Source organism: Ammospiza nelsoni, chromosome 5 (genome assembly GCF_027579445.1).
Source record: "Ammospiza nelsoni isolate bAmmNel1 chromosome 5, bAmmNel1.pri, whole genome shotgun sequence".
Lineage (NCBI taxonomy): Eukaryota > Metazoa > Chordata > Aves > Passeriformes > Passerellidae > Ammospiza > Ammospiza nelsoni.
In genome coordinates this window covers 31,590,162-31,609,255 of record NC_080637.1, presented here as the reverse complement: position 1 = coordinate 31,609,255, position 19,094 = coordinate 31,590,162, and the positions used below count along the sequence as shown (strand labels likewise).

At 36.1% G+C, this 19,094-nt stretch overlaps 1 protein-coding gene across 3 annotated transcripts in view; it reads right to left on the bottom strand.

Moving 5' to 3' along the window:
- Positions 1–404: 404 nt before the first annotated feature.
- Positions 405–19,094, bottom strand: part of SLC16A7 (solute carrier family 16 member 7) — an 80,336-nt gene continuing 61,646 nt past the window's right edge. For all 3 annotated transcript variants that reach the window (XM_059471967.1, XM_059471966.1, XM_059471969.1), the window contains 3 exons: positions 12,523–12,666; positions 10,145–10,957; positions 405–7,889 (listed from right to left, as the gene is read on the bottom strand). In XM_059471967.1, coding sequence (XP_059327950.1) covers positions 7,618–7,889; positions 10,145–10,957; positions 12,523–12,666 — 1,229 coding nt within the window. In that variant the 3' untranslated portion in view covers positions 405–7,617. The remainder of the gene's footprint in view (positions 7,890–10,144; positions 10,958–12,522; positions 12,667–19,094) is intronic.

Genomic DNA, 19,094 nt, shown 5'->3' with positions numbered 1-19,094 from the left:
AGAGGATACAAAGTAAGACTTATCTACACTATTTCAAGATATGGATAAATTTCTGTAGCAAAACGAGTATTGGTGACCAAGGAATAACATTGCATGTATATGGAATATAGGAATACCTCCAAGTCCAAGTAATGGGGAAAAAAACCCTGGTGTCCAGATGGCATTTGAGTTATGTATGAGAATAATTATGGTGAAATTAGGAATAGCAAGGGGTTGGTACAATGTTCTGTTACTAGTAGCAGCTTTTCTCCACAGGAAATTTGAAGTTCTGTTTCTGTACGCAACAAGAAGTGATTCAGAGATCTTTGCTACAACTGAATAGTGAATCAGTCTAAATATCTATGAATATTTGCGCACTCTGAAGGTGTAAATAATATACTATTAAGAAGACTGAGAAAACAGAATTTACATCCTTTCAGAAAAACTTTACATGGAAATTTTATTTTCATTTTTCTTTTTTTCTCCCAATTGCTTATTATACACAATTTTTATTGTAATTTCCCATAAATATATATGGACAAACTTGACATATTACACAGTAGTACAGGCCTGGAATAGAAGTTATTGAACAAAAATGCATTTAAATACAATTTAATGCAATGCATAAGCACTTTACAGGGTTAATATACATTATGAACAATGAATTTTGTCAGGTCAAAAAAAGGATTTGGCATCTAGAAAGTTATCATTCACTCATATCTCTTTGGAACATAAATAGCACCTCTAGCTAATAAATGATTGTCAAAAAAAAAAATCTAGCCAATATATTCAAGTAAAAACCATACAGTATTGCAAAATACAGAAAGGAAGAAACAACTTTATTAGTCAACAACAATGGTTACTGCATGTTTAATTATTGCATAGCAATACCAGGTTCTCTTGATAAACTGCAGAAACGGTGAACTTTCCAAGTAGGCTGTAAGTGGAAAATGCAGCTGTATCACTCTTTGAGGAAGGGAATTTTTGTAAATAACTTATGTACCACTCTGAAAAATCTCCCACTAATTTTAAGGTAATACTTTTTTAAAGAGTGAGAGCCAAATGTAGACTTTTCATGGGCCTGCCTACTTGCATCAAATTAAAACCACCAAAACCTGTTAAAGGTATGGTATATTTTCAGTGTTTTTAATGACTAATGTTCTGGACAATTTCACATATTAATCTAAGAGGAATATTGTTTGCACAGGCTTGAGTATTCTCACTTTCCATACATGTTACAAAAAATATCATGTCCACCACTGTTTTGTATTAAGTGGTCATACATATCACATTAGCTGAAAACTCAGTATATTGGTTGCAGTCTGTTCAGAGATCATTTAGTTAATATTTCCACAGCAATGACACCCCACTAATGAGTTCACCAACAATGTAGGTTTTGCCATCTACCTCAATGAACATTATCAGTGATCTTACGCTGCTTTGAACTGAGTCATGGTTGGAAACCAGTGTTACATAATACTGCAGCTTTTTGAATTAATTTCTACTATAAATAATTTTAGCAGAAACTGAAAAATAGCATATGCTCTTACAAAAAAAGCTTCAAATTTTTCTGCCATTAGAGGAAGTTTTTTATTTGCTTACAATTATGTTTCATTTATCAGGCACAATATGCAACTTACTCTAAAATATTATATATATTTTATATATACATAAATATATATAATATATATAAATTAGAGTTTTATATATAGGGGAATACATATATACACATACCACATCTGCATATATATTCCCTTATATATGTCCATATATACATTCACAGATGACATAAACCATTTTCTCTGGAAATAAGAAAAATGAAGGTTATAAACTGCTCAAGGAAGGCTTGAAAGGAAATAAATAATTTCCTTTGGGGTTAACAGACTTGTTTGGATATTTATTCAAATATATCCTCTCTATTTTATAATCTACATTCAGAGTGTATGGTGGGATTTTTTTTTAATTTATTTACATAGGCTTTTAAAATAATACATGTTGTGCATTAATTTAGGGACTGATTCATTAGGAATATTATGCAGGCATAGAAAAATTGCCAGCTGTAGCAAATCCTGTGTTTACTGTGTTATATCTGATGGTCCTGAGATTTGGAATGGAGAGAATAAGGCTGAAATCTCCACTGAAGCCACATCACTTCCAATGTCTGGTGAAGTTCTTTGATTGGTATTTTCATTTTGGCTTTAGCGGACTATGTACTAGGTCCTAGAAGGCAAGAATAGTTTGAAGAATATCTTTGAAAGAACAATCATCTCTGGTTTTGTGAAGAGCATATGAAGAATAATCATCATTCCTTGACCCCAATCTAATATTTTGTGACTACTTCCTTCAACTGCCCCAAAAAAGGAAAAGCAAGCTAAAATTTGCTATTATTTCTAAATCAGAAACATATTTTATTTTTCAGGGATGCAAAATTTTCTGTAATAATTTTATAAACTGTTTGGATATATTAACTTTGTTAATTTCCCTAACTCAGAAATTGAAAGAAAACAAAGAAGAATAATGGGCCATCATCTCACAGAAAAATCATTAGACTTTCAATAGCTAAATGACACACTGAGTTTTTAAACCAGATCAGTGATGCAAAAACTTCACAGGTAAGGGTAAAGATTAAAGATATGTGAACTGATACAAAGATGTGGACACAGATATGCCCTGCCTTGAAAACAGAAATGTAAGCAGCTTTAAATATTTGGGAGACTTTCTAATAGTCTGTACAGGTTTTACCATTATGCATTTTGTTAACTCTTCTTCCAGGGTTGTGCAAGTCTCCAAACTTCAACTGAGAGGTAGATGATGAGAAAAATTTGAACTGCAAAACTACAACATGCAAATTATATTGAAATCACAGAGCAATGCTTATGCAAATTCTCATCAAAAATGTGATAGTACATGCAAACACTTTCATTATATATAAATTTGCACACCCCCAAAAAATTCCAAACAACCTTATTAAAACTGGTAAGCCATCTCTGAAAATAATTATTTCAAAATTCCCTTTATATTCCTCTCTGTGAGTAGAAAAATAGTCATCTATAGAGAAACTAACAAAAATTGCCTGATTTAATTTTGTTATAGGCAAAATTGTTGGTGTCATTTATAGCATGTTCATCCATAAAAGTGGTGACCAGCTTTGTTTAGTGAAATCCTGATAGCAGTCCAAAATCTGGCTGCATATAGTATCTTTAACTTATGTATCCCAGTAATATCTCTCCACTAAATTCACAACCAGACATGAAAGAAGGAAGTGAAAAATGTTGCATTTGGCAACATAGAAAATGTGTCATTTCAGGAAAAAAAACAAGAAATATTTAAGGATAAGTCACTACATCCCCAGTCCAATTTTTTTTTGTTGCATCAAAGTATGGGGTGGTGGAGGTGGAGAATGTTTAAAAGGAATGAGAATTCTCTGGGAGGAACAATCATGTACACATTGCCAAATGCTTTTTAAGCACAGTGGATGCTGATACGTAACACGACTATTAAAATTCACGTGAATTTTGCATTGATATGAATCAATGTCGGTGAAATTGGCTGCCATTCACTTCAGCAGTAAGTAAAACTGTATCTCCTCTCAATAAGGACAGCATCACTTAAAAAAATCTATTTGAAGATGAAGTAAGATTTTCCGTAGCTCTGTCAAAGCAGTTCACAAAACACACTCCTGAAATAAAAGCATTGTACTCTTTCATACAAAAAGATGCTTTTCTGAACTTCATGGAAATACAGAATTAACAACAATTGTAACCACAGTTCAATGGGGAGAGATAGGAGGGGTGAAATTTTGATATGTTCCTGAAATAATACAGAGAATTATTAGTGAAGAGTCTTTCTCTGGAGTTGAAAAGGGCAATACAGGAGAATTCTCCAGCTAATAGAGTATATGACATAAAAACCCAAAAGAGAGAGAAGTATCTGAATGTGTACTTTAAAACAGCTTGAAATTTAACCCTGATATGAAATTGGGGAAAATATTATTGATGCTATCCACCTTCCTACTACTTTTAAAATTTTTGCATTATTATTTCTAGAAGAGAAAAAGGGCAATCATCTTAGAAATTCTGTAGCAGAGAAATTAAAAGAATGAAGTATACATGAGTATAAAAGACCAATTATGGATTTGCTTGCATTGACTGAGACTATAGATTCTTAGAGCGCATAAGAGACACATGTGCTAGAAAATTGGGGTAAATTTCTTCATCACTGATCAGGGGAATGTCTTAGTCCTGACCCTTCAGTGGTTCAAACTGAGGGAGAGGTAATTAAGAGAAACCAGAGCAATTCAGAGAAATTATGTACATACCCAGGTCTAATCTCAAAAGTAGAAATGTAGCGATGAAATTATTTGCTGTACAAATTACAGGTCAATTTGTAGGAGTGACAAATAGGAGTGTAAGTAGAAGTGACATTCAGGAGTTTGAAGGCAAGTTATACTTATTTCACTACTTGATGTTCAGAATAAAGTTGATTCAAGGCAATTTATTATTATCGTTACTTTTAGAAATAAGAGCTACCTATACTAGGCAATTGCCCCTTTAGGACCTGCTATTTGGAAGACACAGGTTTTTAATTTGAGGCAGTTTTTGCATAGATACAGTTCCAATTTTCTTCACTCATATCTGCGTTTTAACTTCTTTAATATTCAGTAATATCAAGAGTATGCTGATAGGTTTTATTTTGTTGTCATTATTAAGAGAAAGAGTAATGAAAGAGGTGCAAGGAAATGTTTAACTTGTCTCCTCCTACCTTGTATCACTCTAGTTGCCTGCCACATCATTTTGCCTTATGGGATTAAAAACTGCACATTGGTGAGTGGTGGTAAAGCAGCTCTTGCACTCCTATTAACTTTTAACATAATGGACCAGAGATGAAAGAGTAGCATCTCTGTAGAGTGTTTACAGAAATTTTTATTTCCTCTGAGATAGTGAGATAATTTTTGCTACTAGTGGTCAGATGTGTCTATGGCTCAAGGAACTTTGTTTTTCCCTTATTTCCTATGCCATGTTGTTTTGTATTCTGAGATCCTGCATAGAACAGGCAAGTTGCCTGCATATTTCCTGAGAGTCTTTTTTTTTTTTTCATAATTTTTCTGAATCCTTTACTTACTCAACAGCAACTTGTAACAGCCTTCAGTCAAAAGCTGACACTTCTTGTATTCTACCCTTATTCTTAATCATGTTCCTTTATTGCAAAGAGATAACAATAAGCACCTACAATTTTACCTCAGACATTTTGGTTCAGTTCCTGTATTAATCTCTTTTCAAATAATCTCTGCATTTCTATCAGTGGCTAGCGAGAGCAGAGTGATATTCTTGATGACCACTCTTCAGCTAAAATTTCAGTTCATCTTTCATAATCCAGTATTTACAACTGACAATCCTCACTGTATGAAAGCTTAGCATCTATGAAACATCCCTTTCTGGCTATGGGCACACAAGGCCTTCACAGCTCCTGGAATTCACTCAGTGTGTTTGTACAGCCATAAAGAGAGCAATGCTTCATGTCATGGGGTGCTGGCAAGGCTAAGGTTTGGATGCAGGCGCAGTGAATTTACTTCCTCTCTGAAGCTGGGGCTTGGGAGAGGAACTGTAATTTTACTGGGTCTGAATCATTTCTCTTTACAAAGTACACAGCTTGAGTCTGAACATGCAACCCGTATTTTATCCGGAAACTCTGAAATGCACATATTTTGATTCTGATGCTCCTAAAAATTTATAGGATTTGTTGGAGAAGTTTGGTTTTCTTGAATATAACTAGGCAAAAAGTAGGTATTAAATTCTGTACCATGATGAGAGTAGATTCATATTTCTCCCCAAAACAGTGATGAGAAAATTAAAAAAAATAAGCAATATTGTGGAACTCTATGAAATGATAAACCAGTAAAACAGAAGCAAGCACTACCCACATTTTTAGAAGAAAAATTAAAATAATTTTGAACATAATAATATTAAGAAATTACTTTCTTAAAAGCTCTCCCGTATCTACTAGATTTTACTATTTTACTATTTTAATTTTGTTATTGGCACTTCAAAGTGTGTTTATCACTGTTAGCTCTCTGTCCAATATATTTCAAACTTTTCGGGATTTAGAAGAGGACTAAAATGAATAATTTTCTTTTCCTGGAACTGAGTGTAGGTGTATCCTGCATAAACAGTGTATAAATGTTTTATGAATCAGACCCTTAATTTTCACAATTTTTGAGGCATTTATAAGCATCCCTCCAAAATGAATAGCACCTTTCCTTACCTAGAAATAGAACAGAAATAATTTCGCTTATTATCTTCAGAAGCTTTCACTTTTAACTTTTAAAGCAGTACTAAACAATTTGTGTAAAGTAAAATTGTAGGTTTATGCCTTGTTTTGTCTAAAGGAAGGGGAACAATTGTGTACATTTTAATTTATATGATGGTCTGCATGAAATTGTAGACACAAGACTAAACATCCTGCATAAAACTGGTGTGTCAATACAAAGCTTCCAGACTGGCATTGTCAAGGTGCCTTGCAGCATTTTTGCTCAAAGCAGCACTACAAAAAAAGAAGTAGCTTTTCACTAAATTCCTGGGAAAGGGAAGTGGGAACTGGGAAGCTACCCATCTGCAAAGATCAGAAGTTAGATCTTACATCTCCTCTCAAGACACCATCAAACAACTAACAACTTGTCAATAAAGCCAAGCATCTACTTTGAAGTCATTGTCATGAAACTCATTAAGGCCACAAAAGCCAAGGGTTAGTATCCTTTTAACATCAGCAGATTATGAATCTAGTCCCTTTAGGAAAATGGCTTCACAGTCTGATCCAGATCCTTCAGCTACAGAGTAATACATAGGCAAACAAACTGATTGCCACTCTTGTTAGAAATGCAAAACTTGGGTTTAAACCCTTTATGTACAGGCAGATTTTAGCTAGTTTGAATTAGCAAGGTGTGAACATACTTTGAATTCAAATGTACATGTTGAAGTAATATGTAATCAGTTATCACTGGAGGAAACTACTTCTGGAATATATTATAAATCAGCTTTTTATTGCATTTTAGAGGTGTGATCACCAATTATTTGTCTCCTACACTTAACTTTTATATCCATAATTGCATATGCAGCCATATTTTTTATCAAGTGGATGTACAAAAGAGAAGAATGTCTCAGTGTGCTACAGTCAGGTATTATGTCTCTTTTGAAACAAATCTTAGACTTTATGTTCTCTTTAATATTAACGGTAAGTAGAATTTGGACAGATTATTTCAAAAGACTTTAACCACATCATAAAGATAAATGCAAGTATCTTCCCGAATAAGAGCAGGAGATACTCTTGCACTAGATACACTTCTGAAACAAAACTGTTTGTCATTGGAAGGCTTTATAGCATGGTTTATCTGACTCTTGATTGTCCAGAGTCAAAATTCAATGGACTCATTTGCATTGAGTCACTACCTCTGTAATCGTAATTTTGTATCTCTGAAACAAATTAACTGTAGATAGTAATTTAGCTTTGAGTCTTACCATAGGGCAAAAATCTGTTCCCATCCAATATTGTGACTGATCATTATTACCACAAAACCTGGCCTGTGTCTTGAAGATATATTCCTAATGGAAGTCATAAATGTTGCCTTCTTAGCTGTATTTCAGATTAAATATTGGTTTCTCTTTCTGATGGATCTTCAGGAGCTTTATCAGCTCTGCTGGAAGCATCTTCATTCTCATTGTTTGTTAATGGTTCTGCTTCCTTTGGGTCGGCGTTCTTCTGTGCTTTCAGCTTCTCATCTTCTAACTTCTTTTCTTTTGCCAAAAGCCTGTAGTTGATGGCATTGCCAATGAACAACCAGATACTGGCCACAGTCACGATCACTCCGCACACAAAATACATGTACTTATATTCCCCAGTAACATCTACTAACCAACCTGAAATACAAAGATAAGAAAAGAAAAAGTGTCTTTAGACTAGGATACTAAATAAAATCCACATCTTTCCCTTGGTAAAAATATCTATATATTTTTGGTTTTGAAGTTGGAGCAGAAATGCATTTTCAACATGTTAAAGCTGTCTGACATAAACAGTGGAACTCGTAAAAAAACCCTGTGTTAATCCAGATAGCAATTGAAGACATTGACAATCATAAAATGTTGAAGAACAAAGTAAGTAAATCTTAATGAATAATGACAGTTTTTCAGTTCTTTTATGTTCATTCTTTCATTACCTTATTATTTTATTCACCTTCTAATTTTGTTTTCCTATTGTTTGGAGTGACAGTTTGACACTCACTGAGGCTGCATAAAGACAATAGGATGAAGAGGTACGTGCCTTTTTAGGCTCTCTGTGCATCAGCTGCCTGCTTTTCACTTTTACTCTCCTTTGACTGGTGAGAGATAGAAAGGCTTCTGCCTTCAGCCATCACACTCAACTGCTGAGTTTTAAACTCTGAGCCCTGTACCTAAAACTTGCATTCAGACCTCTGAGATTAAATTTCTTTATGACAAGGAGAGTAAAATATAACAGTTCTTCCAATTTATGAGACATTCCTTCTAAATTTTCCCAATTCCCAAATTAACATCTGTACGTATCCAAGTATTTAGCTCTGAAGTTTCCTACACTAAAATTGAAACTCACAGAGTAAGCTGCACACTTCAATTTAGTATGCATTTAGATGCTTTTACTGGGCTGAAAATATAATGCCAGCCTATTCACCTGATACATGCTTACAAGCCATGAAAGTATTCCAGACTTTTTTTTTTTTTTTTTTTTTTTTCACAAACCTAGTATTAGGACAAATTCAAATAGCACTGCAAGTGTACAACTCACTTATTAGTGTAAATAGTGCAATCTGTTGATTTTCATCAATGAGCAGTCTCATAAAAATATATTTAAAAACAAAATTCTGAATTAGAAATGCTTCAGCATACTATTTTAAAACATATGAACTAGTCAAAACTGGAGCTTAGCTTTTCCATATGTTCACCCCCTTTGTTGCCTCGGTTCAACAAGTTAAATCAATTATTCATGGTGCTATAGCACACAAAAAATGCTTTCCAAAACTCCTGAAAAGTTTTTACACTGAAAAATAAATAACTGTGTAAGCTACGTCTCCATAAATATTGGATTTTACATCTTTTGAGTTGATACTGATCTCAGAACCTCAATGAAAAGGCTGGACTCCAGTGGTTAGAGGCTCAGACTCCCCACTAGGTGGCACAGAATGAGTCTGTGTGAGGATATATTCTGGTCTACCTTAGCCAATGTGGATTTGTATGTTAAATGATGAGAAAAATATGGAATGCTTTTAGACATATTAAAAATTTACTTGTATAAATATTATTTTACTGAAGGGAGTGTAACTGTTTTGGCATATTCAGAATTGCACACAACAATGCTATTTTCATTGAAATACTGACAGTAATCTGAAGTATTTTGGTGTATATAAATGCTTTTAGGCACACAATCTTGCTGACTTCTGAGGCAGTGCTAATGGGGGTACAGTGCTAATGTTCATTAGTCTGGCAATCTCACTATCTTTATATTTTCATATTGTTGGGCTTATACTGCGACACATGCACCATGATAGACATCAATGCTTCTCAACAAAATTAGAACATCTATTTTTTAATCTCTTATATCATCAGAAATCTCAATAATATAAAGCTTACTATCAGCATTACTGAATACTGAGAAAATAGATAGCAAACAGAAAATACTTTCTGAAAATACTGTTCATTTTTGCCGCTAGAAGGCCAAGTGTCTTGAATAAAGTCTAGGTGATACACCTAGGCTCCCTTTAAGCTCCCCTAACACTTGAAAAGAGAAGTTGGTGACGCTAACATCTTTCAGTCAGTTCATCCTCTGCATTGCCTGCCCCATCTATTGGCTACAGAAACAGGCTAAAGGACTGGCTGTGAGCAGAGCTGGAGTGTGAAATGATGCTAGGGTGCAATGCTCCACAGCACTCTGATGGAACCCCACCATGTGTGCACCCTGCCTAAAATGCTGAGCCGGCCTGTGTTTCTTCTGACACTTTCCTGTTAGTGTTATCTTTTACTATCAGGCTGTTACGGTACATTTCTAGTAAAAGGAAAACATTAAGGACAATGTTTATATTAATTCAATGTTACATTGCAAGATTATGCAGTAATGTCTGACAAAATGGAAAGAAATAGATTCTTACCTCCTAGAGGAGGGCCTATGAGCACAGGGCAGCATTCCACAATGGTGACAAGACCCACCGCACTGGAAAATCTGGCAGCTCCAACAAGGTCCATCAAGGTCTCAAAAAGAACGCTGCTAACCATTCCAAATGCAAACCCAAAAAATACAGCATATATCACCAAGCCGGTGTAATTTTTTGCCAGAGGGCACAAGATATGACAGACTCCATTGTACAAGACAGCAAAACTAAAAAAGTACTGAATCTTTGGCCGGATAAACCTGGAGTTTGCTACAAGTCCCATGGAAGGCCTAGCAAACATGTCTACAAAGGCTAATATAGAGAGCAAAAATGCAGCAGAATATTCATCAATTCCCTTGTGCTTGGCATAAGGAGCCAAGAATACTATTGGAGCAAAGAAACCAATAAACATAATGACATTTCCTGACAAATATATCAGAAACCCTCTGTGTTTGAAAAGGGACAGATCTAGATACTTATTCATAGTTTGCCAACAAGACTTCTTGTTGTTTTTGTGCAAGACAGAATCTCCTGTGCCTTTTTCAACATCTTTTTTCACAGGAGGGGCTTTTTTTGGTCCAACAGGTCTCATAAGTGATCCAGCCACACAGCAGTTCAAAAGAAGTCCACCCAGAATAAGAAAGCTTCCTTTCCAGCCAAAAGCATTAAAGAGGAATTGATTGAGAGGTGCCAATGTGCTCAGAAACACTGGACTGCCAGCCATTGCCAATCCATTAGCGATGGGACGCTTCTTATAGAAATACTTGCCAATCATGGTCAAGGCAGGCTGTAAGTTGAATGCTAAACCCAGACCTAAACAACACATAAAAGACAGTATTATTGCACGTCATGCAGTGAAAATCACATCTCAGCTCTTTCAAGTTATTTTTAAAATGCCCAGTATCCAATCCAGTGATTCTCAATATTGAAACCAACTATCATCAGAAAATGAAATACAGCCTCATAGATGTCTATGAGTGCTCATACCAAGACTGTGTCATGGTGGCACTTGGTCATTTTCCCCTGCAGTGCTGCATTAAAAGCCAAAACTCCTTTTCGTGTTTCAGCAGTGATAGAGACAGGGGAATCACATACAGAAGAATGATGGTAGCTGTGCTTTGACTCACCATTTTTTTATTTGCTAAACTATAATACAATTCTCTTCTGGCTCATTTAACAAAACTTATTAAATGTCACCTCAGCTACAATGAATGCAGTGTTTATTTAAATGCATAAATCTCCTAATTTCCTATTTCCAACCCTAATTAAGATACAACTTGTCTGTAAAACTGGAGGATAAAATAGAAAATTATTTCCCAGCATATTCAGCTCTCCTTCCCCAGGTCACTATCAAGAAGTTTTAAAGGACACATGTGGGAGCAGACCACCCACCCAGATAAGTTGAGTGTATAAACTGAACCCAAAGCTGAACCTCTTGGCCTTCTCTCTGTATTAAGACATCTAAGCCATAAATTCTAATACGCCATAAATTCTAATATGCCTCTGCTTGATGGTACAGGAGAGAAACTCTCTTCCTTGATAGGCCCATTCCCAGATTCTGACATTACTCTTTCAGTAGGCACCAAGTTTAGGATGTCAAAAATAAAGACTTTTAAGGAATAATCACTGAATAAAAACAGACTCCTTTAGTCCCAACATAAAGGAAGATGAGCCTGAATATACAGGTATTATCTCATTCATTTATTACCTGCAACATTTCACCTATCCTTCCTTATTCTGAGAAGGGAGTTAAAAAAACCCCAGAACTTTTAATAAGGAGATTCTTTAATTTACTGGCATTACAATGAGTTTTAATCATTACTTTAGGTGATATCTAGGCCTGTGATAGATGATCATGAATAATTTTATTTGGTGACTGACCCTGGGGGATTTTAAACAGAAAAATATTTAACTGAAAGTTGTTAGACTTTTCTGTGAGATTATGTGTATGTAAAAAACCTACAGAAATATGGTGCAAGTTTTCACAATTCTACTAGAATTTGGCCAGCCTCTGCCACCCTGTTTGCAGTGCAACATGACTGAAAGCTAAAACAAATGTGAAATTGTACACAAATGACTGTAATAACTGCTGTCATGAGCCAATCAATTTTTATACCACAATTATAGTGCAATGTGGAAATACATACAGCATTTATTGAATAAATTCATCCGTTGTTTCTGAATTGTCCTAGGAAATCATATAATATCAAGCCAGTTTCCTTTAATTTAAAGGATTAGATAGCTGAAATTAACTGATCTTACCACCTTCTTGGATTGCATCTGTACACAGAGATTTCTTGGTCAGTGAGGCTCATTTGTAGAACACTATTAGAAATGGTTTGTTATACATAATATAGCCTTTTAAACAGGACTCTTACCTCCAACCACACCAATACATATATACAGCTCAAGGACACTATTGCAGAAGGAGGATGCAATCATTCCAAAAGAACAGAGGATACCCCCTGCTATCATCACAGGCCGGCTACCATACTTATTCACCAAAATGCTGCTTATGGGACCTGTTGGTAGAAAGAAAATGCAATTTCAGGTAACTGGTAACTCTATCTTTGTATTTACAATGTATTGGAATGCTTTCCTCTTCCATCCCAGAAAATGTTAAACTGTTTCTATACCAATCTGTCTTACAAACACTCTGTGAATTTGCAGACACAAGACTGGATGTGGATATACTGCCTCCATAACAATACAAATATTGATTAGTTATGGAGATGGATAAAAAGATTAAAGACATCAGACAAGCAAGAGGGATTGTTACAGTTCACAAACAATCAATACCAAGATCGGTCAATGAAAATTTTGAAAGTGCAAGGACTGAAGAATTTCAAGTATGAGACAGATATCAAAACTCCACAGAGCACCAGGAACCTCCAGGCAAGCAGACTAAAATTACTTAAAACTGCAGCATGTCCTGCACCCCTACCAAGAACCACACACAGACTTAAAAATATTATCAAATCAGAACATAAATGTCTGGCCCCTGAGGCTTGCTTTCCCTTACCTTAGCAAGAGAGGAGTGCTAATGCACAGTAAGATAACTATAGACTGTCTGGTAAAATCTAAATTGTGGTTCAGCATAAAAACCTATAAAATTTAAAAATATTGCTCTAGGTCCATTTTTCAGTTTCAACTGCAATTCAGTTTATGGTATAATTACATCCATACTAACCAAACAGCTAGTGTGCAATTTAGCATGACATACATTATATGTTTTTGAACAACCATGGCTAGAATAGATGGAGTGCTACATATCAAGACTAAGAGGTTGTCAAAGCTCTTTAGGTAAACCTGCGTAGCATCTGCTTGCACTATATTTGGTCCAAACCATTACAAACAGTCTTGCTTTTGCAATAACAGAAGGTAGCCAATACGAAATTTTTAAAAAATAAAAGCAAAGGATGCAAAAAACCCAACATCATAGAAAGCAATGTATTTCAAACTTAAGACAGAGCAGGTACATATCACAAAATGGAGTGCCTTGATTTGCATCTGAGTTCACTGCAAGTTATTCACTATACTGGTAACAGTTTAAAGTGTCTGGTTTTATGAAAATCCAAAGGAAAAAATGCCAGAAACTTCATGCAGCGAAAAGTCAAATCAAATGAAATTTAAAAGTGTGCTTTCATAGGCAAAGTTATATTTTAGACTGCAATCTTTGAATTACCTTAAATGCATTAGAGAATTACTATTGATAGGCTGAAAATGTTAATTACTATTTGCATATACACAACAGAAATCTTAAAAATATGTCAAAGCTTCTACAATAGAGTTGCCCTGTGCCTGCCTGTCTTTTCTAATAGCTCATTAATACAGAGATCAAATTGAAATTAACTTGACTGGAAAGCAAAGATTTGAGTAATGTTTGGATCTTAGTTTGTGTATTTATTAAATAGTCCCAGGGAGTCTTAAACATAACTATTTATTGAAGCCAACAGACTTAAACATCCACAGCATGGAATGGACACCCAAATAGACAACAGCCCAGGGGCTTATTAAAAGACTTTAAAACACTTATGAAGCACTAAAAGATTTAACTGAGAGCTTATATGACAACATAACTAACATTTCTTTATTTCCATTTGCAGGGAGCCACTAAGCAGAACTGTGACAAGCAAGGCTTTCCCCTTTGAGACCATATGAAGAAAGCAGTGAAACATGGAATAACATTATTCTAGAGTTATGTTTGGAAAATTAATGGTTGGGCTTCTGTCTGAGTTAGAAAGCAAGCCCTTTTGAAATATGTAAACAATAGAAATAATTTCTCTAAATAAGAAAAAGGACCCTTTTAACTGGAAATCTCTTTTTAACTCAAAGCAAAAAGTTTCATTCCGGTATCAAATAATAGCTATAAGTTTGAAAATAAATAAATCTAAGGCAAGTAAAAAAAATCTAATTGTTGTTATTGCTAAACACAGTAACAGTATTCACTTAAGACATATAAAAAAAAATTCTTTTTAATTAAAAAAAAAAAATAATTCCCCAGTTCTTCTTCCTGTGATGACATGGAAGTATTTACAAAATTGAAAATGAAAAATTTGTTTAGTATTTGCTAACAGACAGTTCCTTACCAGGAACAGGAAAACTGCATCTCTGCTGATCTTCACTGTAGCAGTCAGGCTGGGACTTTAAGTTACAGCTCTCCAGATCAAAGCACGTAATGTTAGCTTCACCTACAAGACCTAATAGCTGAGCTCAAATATGGATGTATTAATTCAGACAGGTTGTCTGAGCCTGACTCCATACTTTCAAATGAGATAAATTTGGAATGTATCATGAATTTAAAAACCCTTTAAATATAATACTCCCTTTGAGCTGTTTTCTTTAAGTTAATGATGTGTACTTACCACCACACCTCCCTTAATTTGAGGTTTTCTTTACATATATTCCAGTATTTTAATTTAAAATTTGTGCATGTGGGAAATATTAATTTTTGTACAAGCCACAAAGTTAGTTTAAGCTCCCTAAATTATCTAGGACACTCTTCCAATGTGATAAGTTGGAGGTTAAACATTTTATTCTGACATCCGTGCATACAACTTTGTTAAGAAATATCATAAAATAATGCATTTTCATACCTTAACATAGATGTTTCTACATAAATTCCAGCTGTTTTCCTGCCATCATATGTTTCATAGCCTTGTACAAATTTCATGTCACATCTAACATCTTCTACAATTATTTAAGTAATACTCACATGCCAGCATTCCTTGTATATTCTTTATTTTTAGACAAAGGAAGATTAAGCTGTTTAATTACTATTACACTGCCAAAACCTTGCTATACATTAATATATATTAATGCACTAAAAGACTGCTGGATCTCTGAATCTACTTTCCCAATGCCTGAAGTAACTGCATAACAGATGTTAAGTCAGGAGACCCACAAGAATATTTACTCTGGTCTCTCCCTTAACACCCACAAACCATCAGCCACAAAAGATTATATGCTCCCTGAAGCAAATTTAAGACCATTATCGTAATATGCTAACACTCTCACAGCTGTACTTTTGTTTTATATCTTTCTGTTTCAAGCAAAGGACCAGGCTGTGAGACTGTAACCAGCACCACTGAAAAACAGTTTCAGGAAGGGCTGTGCTTTATAAGACAAGAAAAAATAGCTGCTTTTCACATTGTTTGTCACTATGCCAAGGGAAAAGTGGCAAAAGTCATTTCAGTTGTGTGAGCAGAGATGGGATCATGCATTTTGGAGCTGTGTATGATGTTTCATACAGAATCTATAATACTGTGACACCTATGCTGTGTTTCACTGGCTCAGAAGAGCATTTACTTGCACTTGTGCACAAAGAAGTTGTGGATGCTGAGAGCACATTTTCCCTGTGAGGCTGGTGAGGTCCTGGAAGGGGTTGCCTAGAGAAACTGTGGCTGTCCCACCCCTAAGTGTTCTAGGCCAGCTTGGATGTGGCTCTGAACACTCTGATCTACTGGCAGGTGTCCTGTCCATGGCAGAGGGGCTGGAGCTAAATCATACCATCAGTCATAGATTGGCCTGGGTTGGAAGAGACTTTAAAGGGTATCTAGTTCCAAACCCTTTAAGGTCATTTGCAAAAAGTGTCTCTCCATCCTTCTCGGAGGGTCCCTTCAGGTAGTAGAAAGCCACAAATAGGTTACCCCACAGCCCTCTCTTTTCCAGGCTGAACAATCCCAGTTCTCTCAATCTTTCCTCACAGGAGAGATGCTCCATCCCTCTAATCATATTGGTGGTCTCCTCTGGGCCTGATCTAACAGGTCAATCTTCTTTCTGTGCTGGGGGTCTCACAGAGGGATGCAGCACTGCAGCTTGCAGAATATAGGGGCAGTACAGAGCAGAACAGAGAGGAATCCCCTCCCTTGCCCTGCTGGCCATGCTGCTTGGGATGCAGCCCAGTTTGGCTCTCTGTGCTGGAAGTGCCCATGGCTGGATCATGTCCAGCCTCTCCTCCCCCAGCCCCCCGAGCCCCTCTCAGCAGGGCTGCTCTCCATCTGTCCATCCCCAGCCTGTGCTCATACCAGGGTTTGCCCCAACCCAGGTGCAGCACCTGCCCTTGGCCTTGTCAAACCCCATGAGATCCCCATGGCCCCACTGCTCAGGCCTGTCCAGGTCCCTCTGGATGGCATCCTGTGTCAACTGCACCACTTCTGGGTCATCTGCACCACTCAGCTCAGTGTCATCTGCAAACTTGCTGAGGGAGCACTTGATCCCTTCATTCCTGTCATTAATGTAGATATTCCACATTATAATTTATAAAAATAAAAAATAAAGTCCCAGTGCAGACCCCTGAGAGAAACCATGTGTCACAAATGTCCATCAGGACTCTGAGACATTGACCACTATCCTCTGGATGTGGCTGTCCGACCAATTCCTTATCCAGCTAAAGTCCACTCATCAAGTCCATCTCTCTCCAATTTAGAGACAAGGATGCGGGGGTCAGGTCAAAGGATTTACAGAAATCCAGAGAGATGACATCTGTAAACCTTCCCTGACCACTGGTATGGTGACTCCATCATGGAAGGACAGTAGGTTGGTCAGGCAGGGCCTGCCCTTCGTGCAGCTGTGCTGGCTGTCCAGAATCACCTCCCTGTTCTCCACGTGCCTTAGCAGAGCTTATAGGAGGAGCTGTTCCATTAGTCCTGGTTTGATTTCTCACTGCTGTAATACAGTGATATAATTAGAGAGCACTCTGTAATTTCTCTCGCATACTGCCAGTGCATTCATGCTTTCTATTTTGCTACCTCCATTAATTTTAAAATGGAACTAGAGATAAACTTTCCTGATAAAAAGGTAATTCTTTTAAACATATATTGACAATGCCATTATAGTGTTCATAGTGCCATCAACCCAAAGCAACACGAAATGACTCAGTCTGAACAATACGACATTTATTTAAATGAAGTGAATTTCTGAAAGAAGTTGAAAATAAATGTAGTAATATTTCAAATTACACTAATGCTACATTGTAGATTGCATCCTGTCAAGTGGCTTAAAAACATTTTCAGCCATCTGCTCTGCAGAGTCAATGCAGCTGTCTTTCCAGTCAAGGTTTATCTTTTATTTCTGTTTCTGACAAGGCTGGAAAAGCCCAAGGAGCCCCAAGAATTAATATTAGTATAAACTATTTGCTAAGATCAGTCCAACTTTTTCTCTTTCTTTTATTTTTTTAATATGAAGTCTACTAATGAAAACTCATTCAATCACAAAGGCTTTAAGCAAGTTCTTAGTTCTGCTAACGAAATCCTATCTCTGGTATTCAGAGGAAAAGCAACTCAAAATGCTTAAAACCTGTTAATTATCTTGGAAAATACTTTCAAAGTAGGCTGTTTTTCTCAAGTAGGTCTAAGACCAATTATGCATTTTGTGACAGTTTAATCTCTCATTCAAAAGCCTTTTGCTAAATTCTTTTAGTATTCTTGGACAAGCTTTGACAGAAGAAAAATAAAAATATTAAGTCATGCAACTATTTTTGCATTATTTTTTACATTTGTGTTCTTTATCATGTTTCTGGGAATGGTAACCTGCATTTCTGACATATCCCATGCGTTTGTGTAACAGTAGTGAAGTAAATTAGTTCAAGAATCCTTGGAAAGTTTTCTCTGTAGTTCTCTGTGCATTTGGCAGCATTTTTTTTTCCATTTCATATAACATTTACAACTGGCTGCACTGATTCCATATACCTAGATAACACAGTAACCTTGACGGAAAGCATGAGAAAATATGCTCTTGCAGTAAATACCACCAAACAGAAATGTGTAACAACGAGTTAGGGCTGTTAGACTATGAGATAGGAGAGCTCAGCAGCTAAAAGCTCAGCCTGCCAGGGAGGATGCAGTCAGCTGCTCAACCATCCATCACACTTGGCTCTCCACTTCCCCTGCTCTTAACTACATTCCCTCTGTGTCATTACTCTGAACGCTCACACTCTCACTGGTGTCCTGAAGGAGCCTTGTATTCCATCAAGCTTTTATCTTTTGATCTCTAATGAGTATTAATTTGACCTTCCTCTATTCCTTGGAGGTTTACAAGGAATGCAGTAATTGTGTGTGTGGTAACACACAGGAGCCCTGACTGATGAAAGAGTGCTCAACTCTGGCTTCTCCCTCACGGTTCCTCCTCCCAAAAAGACTACATCTGCAAGGTTTGAAGTGAAGTGTTGAAGTCAGAAACACATATGTCTGACTGCAAATATAAGCTGCCTTTTCCTGAAATGTTCAGGAAAAGCAAAATAAGCGATCAGTGGTGCTGGTACTTGCTCTAAATGTATTGCTTTTATGGAGGCATCACTTGATCTGCTTTGGTATTTGTGCTTTTCTAGTGATACATCAGAGACATGAATCAAGGTTTTTACATATTTTGATTAAAGCTCTTGTTTGGCTTGCAGGTTTTTTTCTTGTTTGTTAGGGCGCAAATGTGTATGGAGTTATGGACCATGTAATTT